Below are 19,396 nucleotides of genomic sequence, written 5' to 3'. Positions count from 1 at the left end.
CTTATTCTTTCAGTATAATCTGGCCTATCTTGAATATCATTTATTGAGCATGTAACAAATGCAATCAAGGTGCTAAGCTCTTTACATAGGTCATCTCATTTAATTGTCAAATTAAATGGTAGATGCTATTATTGCAAGGTAGATGCTATTATTCCTGTCTTATAGTTGGGCATGTAGCCTTGGAGATGTTATTCAGTGTGACCTAGTCCTCCAGTTGCTGAGTCACAGAACCAGCAAAGCATGTGCAATCATTCATCACTTGCCAGTTATTAGCCCTTCACTACATGGGTTGCAGAGGAATGCACAAAACTAATACTACATGTTCTTAATCGAGGCGTTTGCCATCTTACTTGGAAAGGCCAATAAAGATGGCTAGCCATAAAAAAAAGGAAAATAGTGGTCTGTGATGGCCTGAAAGTTCAAAGAAGGCTTCATGGGAGGGCTGGCGACGTGATCCGCATTGGTGGGGAAAAACATTTATGTGCACAGAACAGAGAGAGGATATCTCAAGCAGGGCTAACAGCATAAGAGAAATGCATAATGACAGGAGCAAGGAGCATGTAAGTGGGAAAAAAGATCAGGCGTGCTAGAGCAGAAGGCTCAGGTTGAAATGGAGCAGCAGATAAAATCAGAAAGGCAGGGCTTCCCTGGTGGCGCAGTGGTTGAGAATCTGCCTGCCAATGCAGGGGACACGGGTTCGTGCCCCGGTCCGGGAAGATCCCACATGCCGCGGAGCAACTGGGCCCGTGAGACACAACTACTGAGCCTGCGCGTCCGGAGCCTGTGCTCCGCAGCAAGAGAGGCCGCGACAGTGAGAGGCCCGCGCACCGCGATGAAGAGTGGCCCCCGCTCACCGCAACTAGAGAAAGCCCTCGCACAGAAACGAAGACCCAGCACAGCCAAAATAAATAAATTAATTAGTAAAAGAAAATCAGAAAGGCAAAATCAAGAGTATGGACATGAGTGTCAGGTGGAGGATTTTATAAAATAAATACATTAATTAGTAAAAGAAAATCAGAAAGGCAAAATCAAGAGTATGGACATGAGTGTCAGGTGGAGGATTTTATTCATTTATTCGTTCATTCGACAAAAAAAATTCTGACCACCTACAATGTACCCAGCACTGTGCCATACACAGTGAGTGTAGTTTATGGTCTAGGGAAAAATTGATATTAATCAAATAATTACAAGGGAAGTAGAAGGTAAAGTAGGAGCAAGGGAAGGGGCCCCCATGAGGAGGGGTCTTAGGAAGTAGTGTGTCAGTGTCCAGCTGGTTCATAGAGTCAGTCAACCAGTGCTTGTTGAACTCACAAGAGTGAATAGAGAGGAAAAGATTAGTATTAGATTAATTATGATGAATGACCAAGCAAGATTATGTGACTTAGGGAACAGAAATGAAAGGCTGGTTATGTGCTACAATAAGAATATTTTATCTGAAATCACAAGACCTGAGTTCAAGCCTCCATGATAACATTTAAGATCTATGTGACCTTGGGAGCATTACTTGACTTTTCTGTACCTCAGTTTCTAGCTGTGTGACTTTGGGCAGCTTACTTAATCTCTTTTCCATTTCTTTATCTGTAAACTGAGGGCAATAATCACTACCTCACCCAGTTATGAGAACTGAATGAGATAGCGTGTGTAAAATATCTGGCAAGTGTTTAAGTAGTCAATAAATATTAATCATGTCTTTATAAAACTCAGAATTTTAAGGAAAGCTATGCTTTTATATTAAAAATATTTTTGAAGTTATTTAAGGGTAAAAGAAGGGATTTCTATGGCACCAATAGGGAACATGGGAAAGACCCAGGGTATCGCATATACTTAATTTGAAACAAGGGTTGTCATGCTCTTCCCAATATGACGGGACTCTTGGTAGCTGCTCAGCTACACTCTTGGAAACTCTGAGGGTACCGGTTCAGTGGACATGCTGCTCACTGGACTTTACTAATGTGTTACCCTTCCCAAGGCTGCACCTACTCTAAGCCTGGCACAGGTCACCAACAACAAGCTTGAGAAGCAATATGCCCATGGCTGGTGGAGGAGGGAGATGGGGTAGAGAATGAGGTAGCCTCTGATGAAGAACATTACTGCTGAGGATACACAATAGGTGTCCATACAGACCGAAAGAAATTCCGGAGCTGGTTTCCATTGTCAGTCCCACCTCAGATGAGACTGTGCTAAGGATACTGAAAGACAAAGACAGCTGAAAGGGAGAGGGAGGCAACACTAGCTCCAAGCATCCTTCCAACCCTGTGGCATTCATCAAACCATGGACACTTCCACCGTCAATGAGAGATAGAAATAGGGAAGGTGGTAGCATGAGTCAACCTTCTCAGGCACATCCCTGCTTATCCTTGATACTCTGGGGACTTTACTATGCAGAAGTAGCCCCCACCCTGCCTGGTGCAGCCCAGCCCAGCAGGTGCATGAGTACTGGAGCAAAAAGCTGCTGAATTTCAGCCCCACTTGAACCTGTAACTATGATGTGCCCATCGGCCCCAGTGAAGCCAACTCGCTGGCATCTGAAGGCAACAAGAATAAAGTGACAATGCTAAATTCAGTTTTAAGCAAGCATGTTGGCCCTTCTGTTACCCATAGAGGCCCTTGCATGCTGCTGAACCTCATCTTCAAAGAAAGTGATTAGAGACCTCATGTTGGGCAGCTCACACCCTAAATGAGACCACTGCTGGGAAAGGATATTTGGATTAACTTCATGTCATGAAACTAAGATGGCAATGTCTACCTGCAGACCAGTTGAGAAGGAACCCTGACAAAGTGTTTGTCCCCATGAGGGAGAAGGGACTGGAAGCTTACTCCCCTGCCCACTAGTGGGTTCCTGAATGCAGTACCCAGACCTCAGCTTAGGGCCTGACTTGGAGTTTTCCTACAGAAAGTGCCCCTGGAAATGATACTAATAACGATATCTTCCACTTAAAATCACTGTGATAAGCAGTCTACATTATTTCATTTACTTTTCACTGCAATCAGCATCTTCAGATTCCAGATATGAAAACTGAGGTTCTGAAAGGTTAAGTAACTTGTCCAAAGTCAAACAGTTAGTGAGTGATAAAATAATTCTAAACTTATGTTCTTAATTATAGTATCTGACATTGAGCCTGTGCTGAAAATTCCCCATGGTTATGGGTCCAGGAAAGAAATTGTCTTTCCCCAGCCAGATATCAGGAAGGACTGAAAGTCTCTGAAGAACGTCCTTACCACACAGAGATGCAGGCACAGCATTTTTCAGTAGAGAAGTTTGGAAAATGATTAAAAAGAAGATGAGGAAGTTCTTTTCTCTGGTTTCATGACTAAGGGCTCTGAAATGGAATTCAAGAATAAGAGTTATAATAGTAATAGTAGTAGTAGTAGCAGCAGCAATAACAATAATAGTAACTAATATTGAGAACCTACTATATGCCAGGCATTCTTCTAAGGTAGTGGAATTAACTAAAGTATATTAGGAATCACAAGACATGTAAACAGATTATATTATTACATTTACCAATTAAGTGATGGAGATTATAAGTATTTTTAAAAGACCAACCTAAAATAAAACCTCAAGAAAGATGGAAAAATAAAGGAATCAAAAAATATATATCTTACAAATATTACCAAAAAGGAAACTAGGCAAGCAATATTAATTGCATTAAAAAATTTAAGATTGGGGCTTCCCTGGTGGCACAGTGGTTGAGAGTCCGCCTGCCGATGCCGATGCAGGGGACACGGGTTCGTGCCCCGGTCCGGGAAGATCCCACATGCCGCGGAGCGGCTGGGCCCGTGAGCCATGGCCGCTGAGGCTGGGCCCGTGAGCCATGGCCACTGAGCCTGTGCTTCCGGAGCCTGTGCTCCGCAACGGGAGAGGCCACGGCGGTGAGAGGCCCGTATACCGAAAAAAAAAAAAAAAAAAATTTAAGATTAATAACAATAAGGAACAATACAAGGAATAATAAAAAAGACATTCAAACAAAAAATGTGGAATAATAAAGGCTGCAAATATGTACCAAACAACATGGGCTCTGAGGCAGATTGTATTTTCCAAAGTTGGTCACAAAAATATCTCCCATTCCACATGATCTTCTGCACTGTGACCCTGTTACTCCCCATGAAGAGACAGAGTCTGATTTCCCTGCCCTTAAATCTGAGTTGCCTTTAATCACTGGGTTGAAACCAATAAGATGAAACAGAACAGATGCTATGAGATTTCTGAGGGGCACTGTCAGAAGAAGGCTTGCAGTTTCTTCCTTGTTCTCTTGAAACCCACTCTCCAGACTCTCCTCCTTGTGGTGCTCCCTCTCAGAACCCAGCTGAATGCCATGCTATGAAAAAGTCAGGTTTGTAAAGGACCATGTGTAGGTGAATTGGACATTAGCCTCGGCCTTTGAGTCACCACTGCTCAGGCCCTAGACTTCACGTGAAGAATTGTCCAGGTGATCCCAGTGCTTAGCTATTTGAGTCATTTGCTGCACAGGCTGAGGAGAAGAGACAGGCCATCACCAATATTCCCTGCACAGATTCCTGACTCAGAATTCATGAGCATAATAAAAATACTATGTGTTATGCCACCAAGCAGGCTCTGTTTTACAGTGATAGATAACCAAAATAGGCTCAAAATATAATAAATCAAGTAAAATAAACTGCATAGGCTCAATATGTATAACATAAAAACTTTTTAATTTAAAAGAAAATTTTAAAATTTATAATCATAGTAGAAAATGTTAACACAGCTCTATCAAAAAACAATAGCTCAAATAAAAAATTGTAAGAATAAAAACAACACAATTAGCAACTTGATCTAATAGATATGAGAATTCTAAACCCACAAAATAAATAACATATTCCTTACAAATTTAAATGCAACACTTATTTTTTTCATTATTTTTTAAATTGATTTTGACCTTGCATTAGGTGACAAGAGAAGTCTAAAATAATTTTAAAGAATCAAATCAATACTATACAGACAACATTTCTTGATATAACACAATTAAATTAGAAATGAACAATAACAAAGAAAAACAAAGTTGGAGGTATCATGCTCCCTGACTTCAGCCTATACCACAAAGCTATAGTAATCAAAACAGTGTGTTACCCACACAAAAACAGACATATAAATCAATGGAACAGAACAGAGAGCCCCCAAAATATACCAATGTTATATGGTTAATTAATCTACAACAAAGAAGATAAGAATATACAATGGGAAAAAGACAGTCTCTTTAATAAGTGGCATTGGGGAAACTGCACACCTAAATGCAAAAGAACGAAACCAGACCAATTTCTTTAACCGTATATAAAAGGAACTCAAAATGAATTACAGACTTAAACATAAGACCAGAAACCATAAACTCCTAGAAGAAAACAGTCAGTACACTCTTTGACATCAATCTTAGGAATATGTTTTTGGATCTGTCTCCCCAAGCAAAGGCAACAAATGAAAGTAAATAAATGGGACTACATCCAGCTAAAAAGCTTTTGCACAGCAAAGGAAACCATCAACAAAACAAAAAGGCAAACTACTGAATGGGAGAAGATATTTGCCAGTGATATATCTGATAAGGGGTTAATATCCAAATTATATAAAGAAATTATATAACTCAATATTAAAACAAACAGACAAACAATCCAGAGTGGTGGGCAAGATGGCAGAGTAGGAGGACCCAGAGCTCATCTCCTCTCACAGACGCACCAACATTGCAACTACTTACAGACCAACTATCAATGTGAATGACCTGAAAACTAGCAGAAAAGATTTTCCACAACCAAAGGTCTAAAGAAGGAACCACAAGGAGATGAATAGGAGGGGTGGAGATGTGGTGTAGTCAAGACCCATACCCGCAGGTAGGGAACCCACAAATAGGAGGCTAAGCACCACTGGAAAGGTTTTCCCCAACTAGCAAGGGATCCAAGCCCCATATTGAGGGCCCCAGCCCTGGGGTCCTGCACCAGGAAGACAAGCCCCCAGAACATCTTTCTTTTAAGGTCAGTGGGGCTTGAGTACGGGAGAGCCAGAAGGAGGTAGGAAACAGAGACTCTGTTCTTAAAGGGCTCACACAAAATCTCATACACTCCATGTCCCAGTGCAGAGCAAATTTAAAAATTTAGGTACATTCCTTTTAATTACGGAAAAAATTCAAACGAAAGTAGAGAATAGTATAATGCAACCCTATGTAGCCATTATCCAGCTTCAATCATTATTAGCATTTGACTATCTCAGAGTAAAAAACATCATATCATTCCATCCATAAATCCTTCAGTGTGTGTCTCTAAAAGATAAGTATCTCTCTCTTTTATTAAGCAAACCACAATTCTGTCATCACACCTAAAACAACTAATAGTAATTCCTCAATGTTTTATAGTTAGTTTGAATAAGGATTCTAAACAAGGTCTATATATTGCATTTGGCTTATGTGTCCTTAGGTATCTTTTAATCTATAAGTTCAATTCTCTCTCTCTCTCTCTCTCTCACTAATTATTTGTTGAAAAAGTGGTGCTTTTCTTGTGGAATTTCCCATGTTCTGGATTTTATTGATTCTGTCCTCGTGGGGTCAGAATGTTCCTTGCTTTTAACATGGAATATTTAACATGTTCCTTGTTTCCCTGTACTTCCTATAAATTATTAGATGTTGAGATCTAATTTGGTCAACGTTTGGATTTTTGGCAAGAATACATCATAGGTGGTGGTGTGTACTCCCAGCACATCAACTCAGGAGACTTTAGAAGTCATCAGGGATTATTGCCCACCTTTGTTTGACCATTAAGAGCCGCAAAGTGGTGATCTCCTAGTATATCATTTTTTATTTATTTCACTAATTATTTGTTGAAAAAGTGGTGCTTTTCTTGTGGAATTTCCCATGTTCTGGATTTTATTGATTCTGTCCTCGTGGGGTCAGAATGTTCCTTGCTTTTAACATGGAATATTTAACATGTTCCTTGTTTCCCTGTACTTCCTATAAATTATTAGATGTTGAGATCTAATTTGGTCAACGTTTGGATTTTTGGCAAGAATACATCATAGGTGGTGGTGTGTACTCCCAGCACATCAACTCAGGAGACTTTAGAAGTCATCAGGGATTATTGCCCACCTTTGTTTGACCATTAAGAGCCGCAAAGTGGTGATCTCCTAGTATATCATTTTTTATTTATTAACTAAAATTATTCTGAAAAGAGCTTTCCTTCATCAACTATTTAGTTACCCCAAGGTATGGTTTGTATCAGAAAAGCAGGATAAATACTGACACTTTCCATTTCTAAAAGGTTTTCAGGACAGTAATTTGATCTCCTAACATCAAAGATTCCATGAAGGATATTTTTAGTATCATTACGAGTTCATGGATTTTAATATGCATGATGTATTTCAATCCACTGCAGATATTATTCTTTTTGACGGTCATATTGTGCCATCTTTGGCCAATGACAATGAACCCCTTTAATTAGGCTTCAGGGTCCTATTGTTATGACCCTGGTAGTCTTTGATAGCTTCTTTGTTATCTATTGTGACAGATGTTCCAGGCTCATTTTGTACATTTTCTGCCCCAGATCTGGACTCAGCAATTCTTCAAGAAGCCGTGATTCCTTTCTGTGGGAATGATATTTAGAGAAATGCATTTTTTAATGGACAGATTGGAAATAAATTAGTTATGTGGTCATTTCAAGAAGCTAGAAGCAAAAAGTCCCTTCAAAAGTAGTGGAAGAAAATAGTAAAGTTAAGGGCAGAAATTAGGAACTAAAAGATGGTTCCTTGCAAAACTAACAAAAATAGTTTAATAATAACAAAACAGACAACATATTAACCAGAATTTTAACAAGACTAAGTAAGAATGAAAAGGCAGAAATAAGCAATATTGTGGAGGAAAAAAAGAAGAAAAAGCTACACCTACAGCAGAGTCTAAAAATCATAATTTAATATTATAAATAATTTTCTCTCAGTATATTAGTAAGCAGATATATTAGAAAAGTTCCTAGGAAGAATCTAAAAAACAAAGTGAAGACGAATAGGAAACCTGAATAAACCAAAAAACTATGAAAGAAATTGAGTTGAAAAGGGGAAAACTCTTCTTCACTCCCAAAGACCCAGAGCCAGGGGAGTTTGGTCAAAGTATTAAGGAATGTGTAAAGTGAGACTTTTGCTTATCTGTTACCATATCACCAGAAACTAGAAGACGGCCTGGCACATAGTGAGTACTCAATAAGTATGTGCTAAATAAACAATCTTGATCACACATAAACTGTTTCAAAGAACGGAAAAATATGGAAGGATGGAAATTAACTGATGGTGTTACCGAGTCCAAGCTCATACTGCTCACCACACGACAGGCCAATAAACCAAGAGACAAGTTGCTGGGGCCAGGAATAGCAACTTTATTCCGAAAGCCATCAGACTGAGAAGATGGTAGATTAGTGTCCCACAGAACCATCTTACCTGAGTTAGAACTCAGGCATCTTTTATGCTAAAAGGGAGGGGTGTGGCTAGTTGTTGCAAACTTCTTGGTGCCAGAATCCTTTGGTCCTGCAGCTGTCCATGTAGGTCTGGTCACATGAAACGGCTCTAATTTTTATGAATTAGATTGCTCAAATGAATTAGATTGCTCAAAACTTTGTTAGCAAGTCCAAGCTCGCTCTGCTTGCCTCACGACAGGCCAATAAATCGGAGACAAGGTGTTGAGGCAGGGAAGACAACTTTATTCGGAAAGCCGGCAGACCGAGAAGATGGCAGACTAGTGTCTCAAAAGAACCATCTTATCAGGTCTGGATTCCAGTTTCTTTTATAGAATCAGAGAGGGAAATAAAGTAAAAAGGCAGAATAGAGAGGGCGAGGCAGGGAGGAAGTAAAGTAAAAAGGGCCATCAGTCTTGCAAAACATCTCCTGGAATGGCCAGCCTTGGGGAGGGAATGTGTTAATTTCTTCTTTCTTGCAGCCATTCACAGGTGGGTAGGGTTCCCTGAGGCAGGCCATTATGTATGATTATAATAACAAAAGCAACAAAAAGCAAAGGTTAAAGTCAAAGAAACAGATCCAAAGAGCCAGGGGAGTTTGGTCAAAGTATTAAGGAATGTGTAAAGTGAGACTTTTGCTTATCTGTTACCATATCACCAGAAACTAGAAGACGGCCTGGCACATAGTGAGTACTCAATAAGTATGTGCTAAATAAACAATCTTGATCACACATAAACTGTTTCAAAGAACGGAAAAATATGGAAGGATGGAAATTAACTGATGGTGTTACCGAGTCCAAGCTCATACTGCTCACCACACGACAGGCCAATAAACCAAGAGACAAGTTGCTGGGGCCAGGAATAGCAACTTTATTCCGAAAGCCATCAGACTGAGAAGATGGTAGATTAGTGTCCCACAGAACCATCTTACCTGAGTTAGAACTCAGGCATCTTTTATGCTAAAAGGGAGGGGTGTGGCTAGTTGTTGCAAACTTCTTGGTGCCAGAATCCTTTGGTCCTGCAGCTGTCCATGTAGGTCTGGTCACAATATTCCTGTAAACCTCCAACAAGACAATCATTATTTTCTGTTCTGCAACTTTTTATCTCTACATGAATGGAAAAGTGTTATACCATTAAAGGTCAAGCCTGGGAAGCAGAGCCCCGAGAATGTGCTATTAGGTATATTTCAGGCTACAGGCAACATTACTTTACAAAGGTGCAGAGCCAGCAGACTAAGCACAGGCAACAGAGCACGAAGGTGAGAGCTAAAGGAATAGGTCCAATATGGAGTCAGGCTTGTTCTTCACTGTTACAGTGGGGGAGGGCACAGGCTCAGCACTAAAATGAGGGAAGGAAGGAAGGAAGGAAGGAAGGAAGGAAGAAAGAGAAGAAAGAGGGAGGGAGGGAGAGAGGGAATTATAGATCAATCTCATTTATAAAACTAAACGGAAAAACTTAGGTAAAATATCATTAAATTGAATACAACAGTATAATCCGATAAGATAGGGCATATCCCAGGAATGCAAGGAAGTCTATTCATATAATATACCACAATACCAGATTAAATGAGAAAAACTATGTGATTAGCTTAGTAAATGCAGGAAAAGATTTGATGAAATTTAACACTTAATCAAGATTAAAAGTAACTTCTAATAAAATAATTATTATTCTTTTAGAAAATAATTTCTTTAACATGTGACAGGGCATTTATCAAAACCTAACACAAATAATATGTTTAATGGTGAAACATTACAGGTTGTCCCTTTAAAATCAAGAACAAGGCAAAAATGCCTCCATCATTGCTTCTATCCACCATGGTACTGAACACAAGCAATTCAATTCATACAAACATAGAACTGAAAAGAGGAAATTAATTTGCAAATGAGAGAATTCAGCAAGCTTTCTAGAGCTAGGAGTTATATACAAAAATCAATTGAAATTCTATGCAATAGCGATAATCAAATAGAAAAGATAATAGGAAAAGATCCCATTCACAGTACCAAAAGATTAAAATCTGTAAGGAGTCTTGGAATAAATAAATGTGCTTTATGAAAAAATTATAAAGTATTATTGAAGTACACGAAAGGAGACCTGAAAAAACAGAGAGATACTCCACGTTCATAGACAGGAAGACTTAATCTCATAAAGATGTCAAGTTTTCCCCAAAGTAACCTATAAATTTAATGTAATTCCAATCAATATCCCAACAGGGGTTTTATTTATGGAATGTGACAAGCTCATCCTTAAATTTACATGTAAAAGTAAAGGGCCAAGAAAATCAATGATTGTTCTGAAGAAGAGGAGCAAGGTGGGTAGGTGGCGATAGGGTGGGACTGAGAGATGGCAGTGGGGCAAGGCAGGAAGTTACTTGCCCTTCCATTTATCAGACTTTCTATAAAGCTATTGTGATTAAGAAATAGTGTCACTGGTGCCAAGATGGATAAGTAAATCCAGTTCTGCCACTTATTAGCCATGTGACTGGGGCAAAATTCTTAGCCCTCTGAGCAACTTCTTTCATCCTACCTGGAAATTTAATTTTATATCACCTACATCATAGGTGGGTTATAGAAACTACATAAAATAACAGATTTCATTACTGCCATTGCCTTTCATTTCTTAAGACATAATTTTCCTCACCAGAGCCAAAATTAGGTCAGAGAAACCAGGACTTTGTTACTAAGGAGCAAGAATTATAAATAATTTCTTTTAATTGTGTGAGTTTTAAACTTATTACATGTGGCATGCATGCCTTCAACAGCACAGAATTAAACTGAGGCTATTAACTCAGAACATCCAGTTAGAATAGGAGGCCAAGGTCAGCCAGCATGAGGATAGCAACTAACACTTTATACTGCTTCTCTGAGGCCAAGAACCGCTTTTTACAGCTCTGGTCTAAAGTTGGTGAGCAGGGCTCTGGCACACAGTCCTGACTGGAACCTCCAGACCCCAGAGATTCTCACACCTTTTTTTCCACCACTACACACATGATCCATGATGTCCCCTTGAGGGTCAACGCCATGGATGTACTCCGATTATGGGTCGCAGCAAGATAAAATCGACTATGGTTTATGTGTAATGCCTAGCAATTCCTTTCTCTCCTTCTCGAGAAAGTCATTAAAAGCAAATGAGGGGGCTTCCCTGGTGGCGCAGTGGTTGAGAGTCCGCCAGCCGATGCAGGGGACACGGGTTCGCGCCCCGGTCCGGGAAGATCCCACATGCCGCGGAGCGGCTGGGCCCGTGAGCCATGGCCGCTGAGCCTGCGCATCCAGAGCCTGTGCTCCGCAACGGGAGAGGCCACAGCAGTGAGAGGCCCGCGTACCGCCAAAAAAAAAAAAAAAAAATGCAAATGAGATGGGTTTTAAGGGGAAAACTCTGAAACGGCTCTAATTTTTATGAATTAGATTGCTCAAATGAATTAGATTGCTCAAAACTTTGTTAGCAAGTCCAAGCTCGCTCTGCTTGCCTCACGACAGGCCAATAAATCGGAGACAAGGTGTTGAGGCAGGGAAGACAACTTTATTCGGAAAGCCGGCAGACCGAGAAGATGGCAGACTAGTGTCTCAAAAGAACCATCTTATCAGGTCTGGATTCCAGTTTCTTTTATAGAATCAGAGAGGGAAATAAAGTAAAAAGGCAGAATAGAGAGGGCGAGGCAGGGAGGAAGTAAAGTAAAAAGGGCCATCAGTCTTGCAAAACATCTCCTGGAATGGCCAGCCTTGGGGAGGGAATGTGTTAATTTCTTCTTTCTTGCAGCCATTCACAGGTGGGTAGGGTTCCCTGAGGCAGACCATTATGTATGATTATAATAACAAAAGCAACAAAAAGCAAAGGTTAAAGTCAAAGAAACAGATCCAAAATGCAGTCAAAATTGGCTCCTCCCTGTTACAGCTTCACACCTTTCTTACAGCAATCCTTACTGTCACAAGAGCACAGCTGAGCGCTCTAACCATTTAGCCTCAGGTATCACCTCTCCTAGTGACACTGCCTTCCAATCGCAGGAACAACCTTCTCTTCTCAGTCTTCACAAATCTCCAGGAGGAGCCTGAACTCTCTCTCTCCCCACCCCCTCGGTGGCGGTGGTCACTTCCAGCGGGTAACCACACATCTCTGTATTGCTTGGGAACTCTCATCACGATGTCTACGTTTCATAAAATGAATTCTGAAGGTTGGAAATCAAAATCCTATCTGGGTTGAGTTTCAGGTTTCCTGGTTCAAAGAGGAAACGGGAATCTTTTGGTTCAGTGGGCACTTTTCAAAAGAAGTGTAATTGAAGTCTGAAATGTTGCATAAATGGAAGATATAAGTTTTAATTGAAAAATAATTATAACCACTTAATCATTTTTAAATGAGGGCTGTAATTGCAGTCAGCGCACAATAGCCACATACAGACACTGAGATTTGCGCAATAAAGCAGGGATGGTACAGCTTGATTTGCTAATAGCACTTCCACTTCTCCTCCCTTTGTCTCAAAGATTAATTCAGGCAAGGGCTATTAGTGCTGTTAATTGGTTCTGCAATTTAGACCTTGTGCCTGTGAATGAATGACTGATGTAGTCGCTCAGCCAATAAATGGGAGCACTCTGTCAACGCTCCCCATTGTCCAGCAGGGCACCATCCGCTGCCCAGCTTCCCTCCCGCCAGCCCTTGGAGACAAAAGAGGCACAGCGCCTCTTCTGGGTCACAGCTTCAGCAGGACCTGAGATAGGTCAACAAGATGACCTTGAAATGAGGCTGACTTATTGAGTCTAGTGGATACTCAACTAGCACTCTTCCCCCTCACCGGAGGAAGGGTTTTGTTTTGTTTTGAACCCTCCTCTTACTCCGTGAGGAGGCTGGGAAGGAATAAGGGGCCCAGTTGTTATGGAGCTTTGGCAAAAGAAAGCGCCAACCTTAACATTAGCTTGAAGATAAATGCACCCCAGAGCTCAGGAAGAAAACATTCTTTAATTGCTGCAGCACCTTCTTGGCATGGGCACGGCGCCCTCAGGGATGCTTTGGAGAGTTATCAAACCCAGTGGGGGTCCATACCGATTGTGCCAATGCCTGAGGACTTTGGAGCTCATTGCAAGCTGAAACACCACCAAAGAGGCATCCTGATTGAAGACTCACTCACCAGCATGGTCATTGGCAAAGCCATGTTGGATTTCAGGATTCAGAAAAATTTCCATTGCTCTATGAAAGAGTCCCCCTCTAGGACTGCAGGTCCCTCCCTCGTTGCCACAGATATTCAAATCGATGCTCTCCAGAATGAAGACAGTGGGAATGAAGGGCACCTGCCATTTTAGCTCCTGAGAGCAGCCTCAGGCCAAGGATTGGCAAAGAAGATGAGGGTGTGGAATGCCCTGAAGGGGGGAGGGGATTGGAGATGAAAGGGGCTTCTGTGACCCACTTGACATTGAGCGTGGATGTTCCCTGAATTCTGTGCAAATCGTGTACTGAGGTTACACGTTCATGCTTCTGCCCCACCCACCCACCCCAAAGGGGGACGGGGAAGTCCGTGTTTGGTTTGGATCCCATTTACAAAGCGATTCTTCTCTCCAAAATAAAAGTTAAAAATCTCTTCTACCCATACAACAGAAACGATACTATATGGGCTCAGATGAGAGAGAGAAAGGGAAGCAGCAAGCACCAAGAAGCAGTTTCTGGAATAACAAGCTACAAATTTCCAGCCACAAACTCAGATGTTTAAGAGAGTAACTTTTTCCATTCTTTAATAACTGAGCATAATTTTTACTTTGAGCCCCATTTCACTCAACAGCCGAAACTCATATCTTCCTCCTATGTTTTCCTGAGGGTTGAATCCAAGCTCCAGAGCTGATATGGTATCAAGGCATCAGGTAGGCATCGTCTGTAGAGAATTTAAAAGCAATAATAATGTCTAATCGACGTCAATCTGCTTTTTACCATCATCATGTGACAATTCTATAGAATGTCAATGATAAACTTCTCACTGCCAAAAGTATCTTTTGTTGGTCTAATATCTAAAGAAGTGCTGTGGATACTCTTGAGTACTATATATGTAGGCTCCAAATTAGGATATTTTTATTACTCCTCTTTTAATAAACAGTTTCTGCCTGGAAGTTAATTCAGAAAGTTTCCTGCTGCCCAGTTGGCTCTAACACACTCGAACTTACCTGCACACATTCGTTTTAAGAGTAAATTTTAAGGGTTCAGAATCATTGTGTTTGCTTCAGGCACAGTTTAATATCTCCAGCTCCTGTGGTACTTCATATCCCTGCATTTAATCAGTAGATTTGAAATAAGCCATGATAGCATGGTTATTGTAAAGACAAAGAACATATGCTACTTCAATTCTGTCATTCTCTGAGACCACTTGGAGTTTTTCTTGGTTTAAAATTTAAAGCCGAGTGCAGACTACAGTGTAATTTTTTCTTTCTTTAAAATAATCATACCCTAAGTAGAAAGTATTAATTCACTACTTTTCCCCTTTCCTGTATTGTAGTATTTGTTTTATTTTTACTTATTTTTTGTTTCCTGACATGATTATATATGGACATTTGAGAAAGGAAAACTTTCACTGTTTACATTTTTTTCTTTGGCCATTGTTATTATTTGTTTCCTTTCATGATTATACTGAAAATAATTTGGTCCTATAGAGGGAGGAAATGTTGACAAGTGATCCTCTGCCGGTGTCAAATAACAATGGACACACACCGTTGTTAGAGTGGACATACTGATCACTGAAATGGGACCTTTTCTTGGTCTCTGATTTGTGGACCTTTTGTGTCTAAGGATGATTGGGAAAGCAGGGTCTGCTTGGGATGTCATCCACGAGTAGTGGAGAACTATTCCAAGACTGGGTTTGACTAGACACCGGGGAAGGAAAATTGTCTTAGGTTTGTAACCTATGGATTCAGCTCCTTCACTGTATTTTGCAAAACATACTGGAGGGAAGAAAATCCCTGAGCTCTGCTCTCATGATTACACTGGGCCCTTACACTGAACTGAAACATGACAGAAAGAGCAGGAAGGATCAGCCAACAAGTGCCACCATTACATCTCATGTAAAGATGTGTCTGGCCCAGCAAGAACTATGGAGACACACAGAAAAGGTTCCCAGAAACCCGGTCGCTGCCAAAGGGCCGGGAGTGGCCATTCTATTCCTCATCCCAGGTGAAGACTTTCAAAAAGCTCCATAGTGAAGAGAAAATTGAAAGTGATGACAGAACCTATCAGTATATGCTTCATCAGATGATACATTTATATTTAAGTTAGCTGTCCAGCAAAAAAAAATTGAGTTCAATCTCATTAACAAACTTCTTTTTTGGTCTTAATAAACATCCTCAAAGATTGTTTCAAATAGATCTGGATGGTCTGGCTTTTAGAATCAATGAGTAGGTCCCACAGAGAGGCAGCTCCCTTCCCTACCAAAGGCCACATTAGCAACCTTATTTCTGTCTGAGTGAGCTTCACGCTACACTCACATTCTTCTAAAAAATAAATAAAAATACTATAAAACCTTGAGCTGCACAGAAGATAAGAATCTGAAAAGTACTTTAATCTAAGACAGTTATTGGAGGCATTAATCTTATATATAATTGGAGGGTAGAGACCTCTGCCCACCAATTTGACATTAATTTCACTGAAAGAAGATATTAAGACACAACCTTTTAATGGAATTATTAATCTGATTAAAACTTTACTCATGAACATGAACAAGCAAATCGAAAGAGAAGAAATAAAGATGTCCACAAATACAGAAAAAGGTACTTGGCAGACAATAATCAAAGAATTGCAGGTTAAAATGGGGCCTCACTTCCATCTATTCTTTCTTGAAAGTAATAAAATATTGATAATCCTCAGTTTTTGAGGGTACGGAAAATTGTCATTTAAATATACTGTTTTTTAGCAGGAGTATAAGCTGATCTAACTTTCTGAGAGGACAATACGATCAGAATTTTAAATATGTATCTTTTTTATGCTCATACCAGATATTTCACTTCAGGGAGTTTATCCTAAGGAAATAATGAAATGAGGGGGAAAAGATTAATGTTCTAAAATATCAATATCATTGATGTCATTATAAATAATTATAATTTAAAAATTGGAAACAACTAAATATACATTATATGCAATTGATTATTTTTTAAACTAGCTGAATTTTTTCCCTTTTTTTTACTGAAGTATAATTGATTACAATGTTTCATGTGTATAGCAAAGTGATTAGAAGATATATATATATATATATATATATACATATATTCTTTTCCATTATAGGTTACTACAAGATATTGAATATAGTTCCCTGTGCTATACAGTAGGTCCTTGTTGGTTATCTATTTTATATATAGTAGTCTATACCAGTTAATCTCAAATTCCAAATTCACCCCTCCCCCACTTTCCCCTTTGGTAATCATAAATTTGTTTTCTATGTCTTTGAGTCTATTTCTGTTTTATAAATAAGTTCATTTGTATTATTTTTTTAGATTCCACATATAAGTGATATCATATGATATAGATCTTTCTCTGTCTGGCTTACTTCACTTAGTATGATAATCTCTAAGTCCAACCATGTTGCTGAAAACGGCATCATTTCATTCTTTTTTATGGCTGAGTAATATTCCATCATACCACATCTTTATGCATTCATCTGTCAATGGACATTTACATTGCTTTCATGCCTTGGCTCTTGTGAATAGTGCTGCTGTGAACATTGGGGTGCGTGTATCTTTTCAAGTTAGAGTTTTCTCTGGATATATGCCCAGGAGTGGGATTGCTGGATCATGTGAAATAAATTACAGTATAGACAAATGATGGAATACTACACAGGGTTTTAAAAGACTGGGGTAAATTTTGATGTAATAGCATAAAAAATTATCCCATTATATTAAAAAAAAGAATATTAAAAATAAAGAGGTTAAGAGCAGCCTCGCACCCAGTCCCGCGGTTGCAGCTCGAGCTGCAGCCTTCGCGCCGTCGCCTCAGCCACTCGCTTCGTGGGTCTGTCCTTCCGGCACACGGGCTCCAGCTGCGCCCACAGCCACCCTCCGAGCCCTTCAGGCCACCCTGGTCTCCTCGCCCGGCCCGACCAAGCCCGTGAAGATGGTGGGCAGCGAGCAACTGGTGTAGAAAGCCCGGCTGGCGGAGCAGGCGGAGCGCTACAACTACATGGCAGCAGCCATGAAGAACGTGAGTTTCTCCTCCCCACCCCCCACCGCCTCGCCCCAGCCCCTTCGCAGACACGGGCCTTCACTGGGTCGACTTGGGGACTAGTCGCCCATCGCTCCTGCAGGTGACAGAGCTGAATGAGCCACTGTCCAATGAAGAAAGAAACCTTCTCTCTGTGGCCTACAAGAATGTAGCTGGGGCACGCCGTTCTTCCTGGAGCGTCATTAGTAGCATTAAGCAGAAGACATCTGCAGATGGTCATGAGAAGATATAGTACGTGCTTACTGTGAAAAAATAGAGAAGGAGCTGGAGGCCGTATGTCAGGATGTGCTGAGCCTGCTGGATAACTACCTGATCAAGAATTGCAGTGAGACCCAGTATGAGAGCAAGGTGTTTTACCTGAAGATGAAAGGGAACTATTATCGCTACCTGGCCGAAGTCGCCACTGGAGAGAAGAGGGTGACCATCGTGGAGTCATCTGAGAAGGCCTACAGCGAAGCCCATGAGATTAGCAAGGAGCACATGCAGCCCACTCACCCCATTAGATTAGGCCTGGCCCTTAACTACTCCGTTTTCTACTATGAGATCCAGAACGCCCCAGAGCAAGCCTGCCGCTTGGCCAAGACCGCTTTTGATGACGCCATTGCCGAGCTCGACACTCTCAACGAGGACTCCTACAAGGACTCCACACTCATCATGCAGCTCCTCCGCGACAACCTCACGCTCTGGACAAGCGATCAGCAAGACGACGACGGTGGAGAAGGCAACAGTTAAGGCCCCCAGGTGAACTGGCAGCACACGCTGATGCTACTACTGCAGTCTTTATTTTTTTCCCATGAGTTGTGGGTCGGGTGGGGGAGGGAAAGGGAGCGATGACCTTCCTAGGGAGAAACCCACGACCTGTCCTGTCTTTGATCGCCTCTTTGGCATTTTTGCCAAAATACTACTAGTGGAAAGTCAGGCTAGCTGTGCTGGTATTGGAATAGCAGCCTCACGCTGGCATATGGACTGTTCTGTAGATTAATGCAAGTGGAGCTGTCCTTAATTTAACTTATCGCTAGAAAACAGGGTTTTAAGATGAGAAGAAAACTTAAACGGAATAGCCCTCATTCAATAAATTCTGTGGTTCCAGTAAGGATTTTTATGTACATATGCTCTTGTCTTTTAAGTTCTGGGTACTTTCTAGCTCATCTGTTTTAGCTGTGCATTTTGTTTTTCACGGTGTACTCTACCAGACATGGAATAGTTAAAATCCCAAACTGATAGACTTAAAACTTAAGGTATATTTATCCTCGTGGTTTAGGCCTTGCCAGTTTTCAGAAGTTTCTGATTAGTTGACAGTATTAACACTAAATTGCAGTTTACAGTATTTCTACATTACAGCCATATGTGACATCAAGCCATTGATTGTGTGTTTTTCTTATTTTGGCTTTTACATCCTTATTCAGCCTTATCCAGGTTGGTTTTGCTGTTATCTATCTCCTAGGCCAGAAGGCTTGCCTGAGGAGAATCAAAGCTACTTTAGGGGCTTCCCTGGTGGCGCAGTGGTTGAGAGTCCGCCTGCCGATGCAGGGGACACGGGTTCGTGCCCCGGTCCGGGAGGATCCCACACAGTCCGCCTGCCGATGCAGGGGACACGGGTTCGTGCCTCGGTCCGGGAGGATCCCACATGCCGCGGAGCGGCTGGTCTCGTGAGCCATGGCCGTTGAGCCTGCGCGTCCGGAGCCTGCGCTCTGCAACGGGAGAGGCCGCAACAGTGAGAGGCCCGCGTACCGCAAAAAAAAAATAAAAACATAAAAATAATTTTTAAAAAAGCTACTTTAGGTTTTGTTTA

General features: G+C 41.0%; 1 protein-coding gene across 1 annotated transcript; it reads left to right on the top strand.

Moving 5' to 3' along the window:
• The first annotated feature begins 16,105 nt into the window (after positions 1-16,105).
• On the top strand, positions 16,106-18,338 carry LOC102994884 (14-3-3 protein gamma-like). Its single transcript, XM_055086897.1, is given in 4 exon segments — positions 16,106-16,160; positions 17,348-17,519; positions 17,623-17,828; positions 17,831-18,338. Coding segments are annotated over 4 exon segments (939 nt in total). The 3' UTR covers positions 18,337-18,338.
• The last annotated feature ends 1,058 nt before the right edge of the window (positions 18,339-19,396 follow it).

This window comes from Physeter macrocephalus, chromosome 1 (genome assembly GCF_002837175.3).
Source record: "Physeter macrocephalus isolate SW-GA chromosome 1, ASM283717v5, whole genome shotgun sequence".
NCBI lineage: Eukaryota > Metazoa > Chordata > Mammalia > Artiodactyla > Physeteridae > Physeter > Physeter macrocephalus.
Note: the sequence above shows the minus strand (reverse complement) of the source record. Positions and strands in the feature narration are given on the sequence as shown.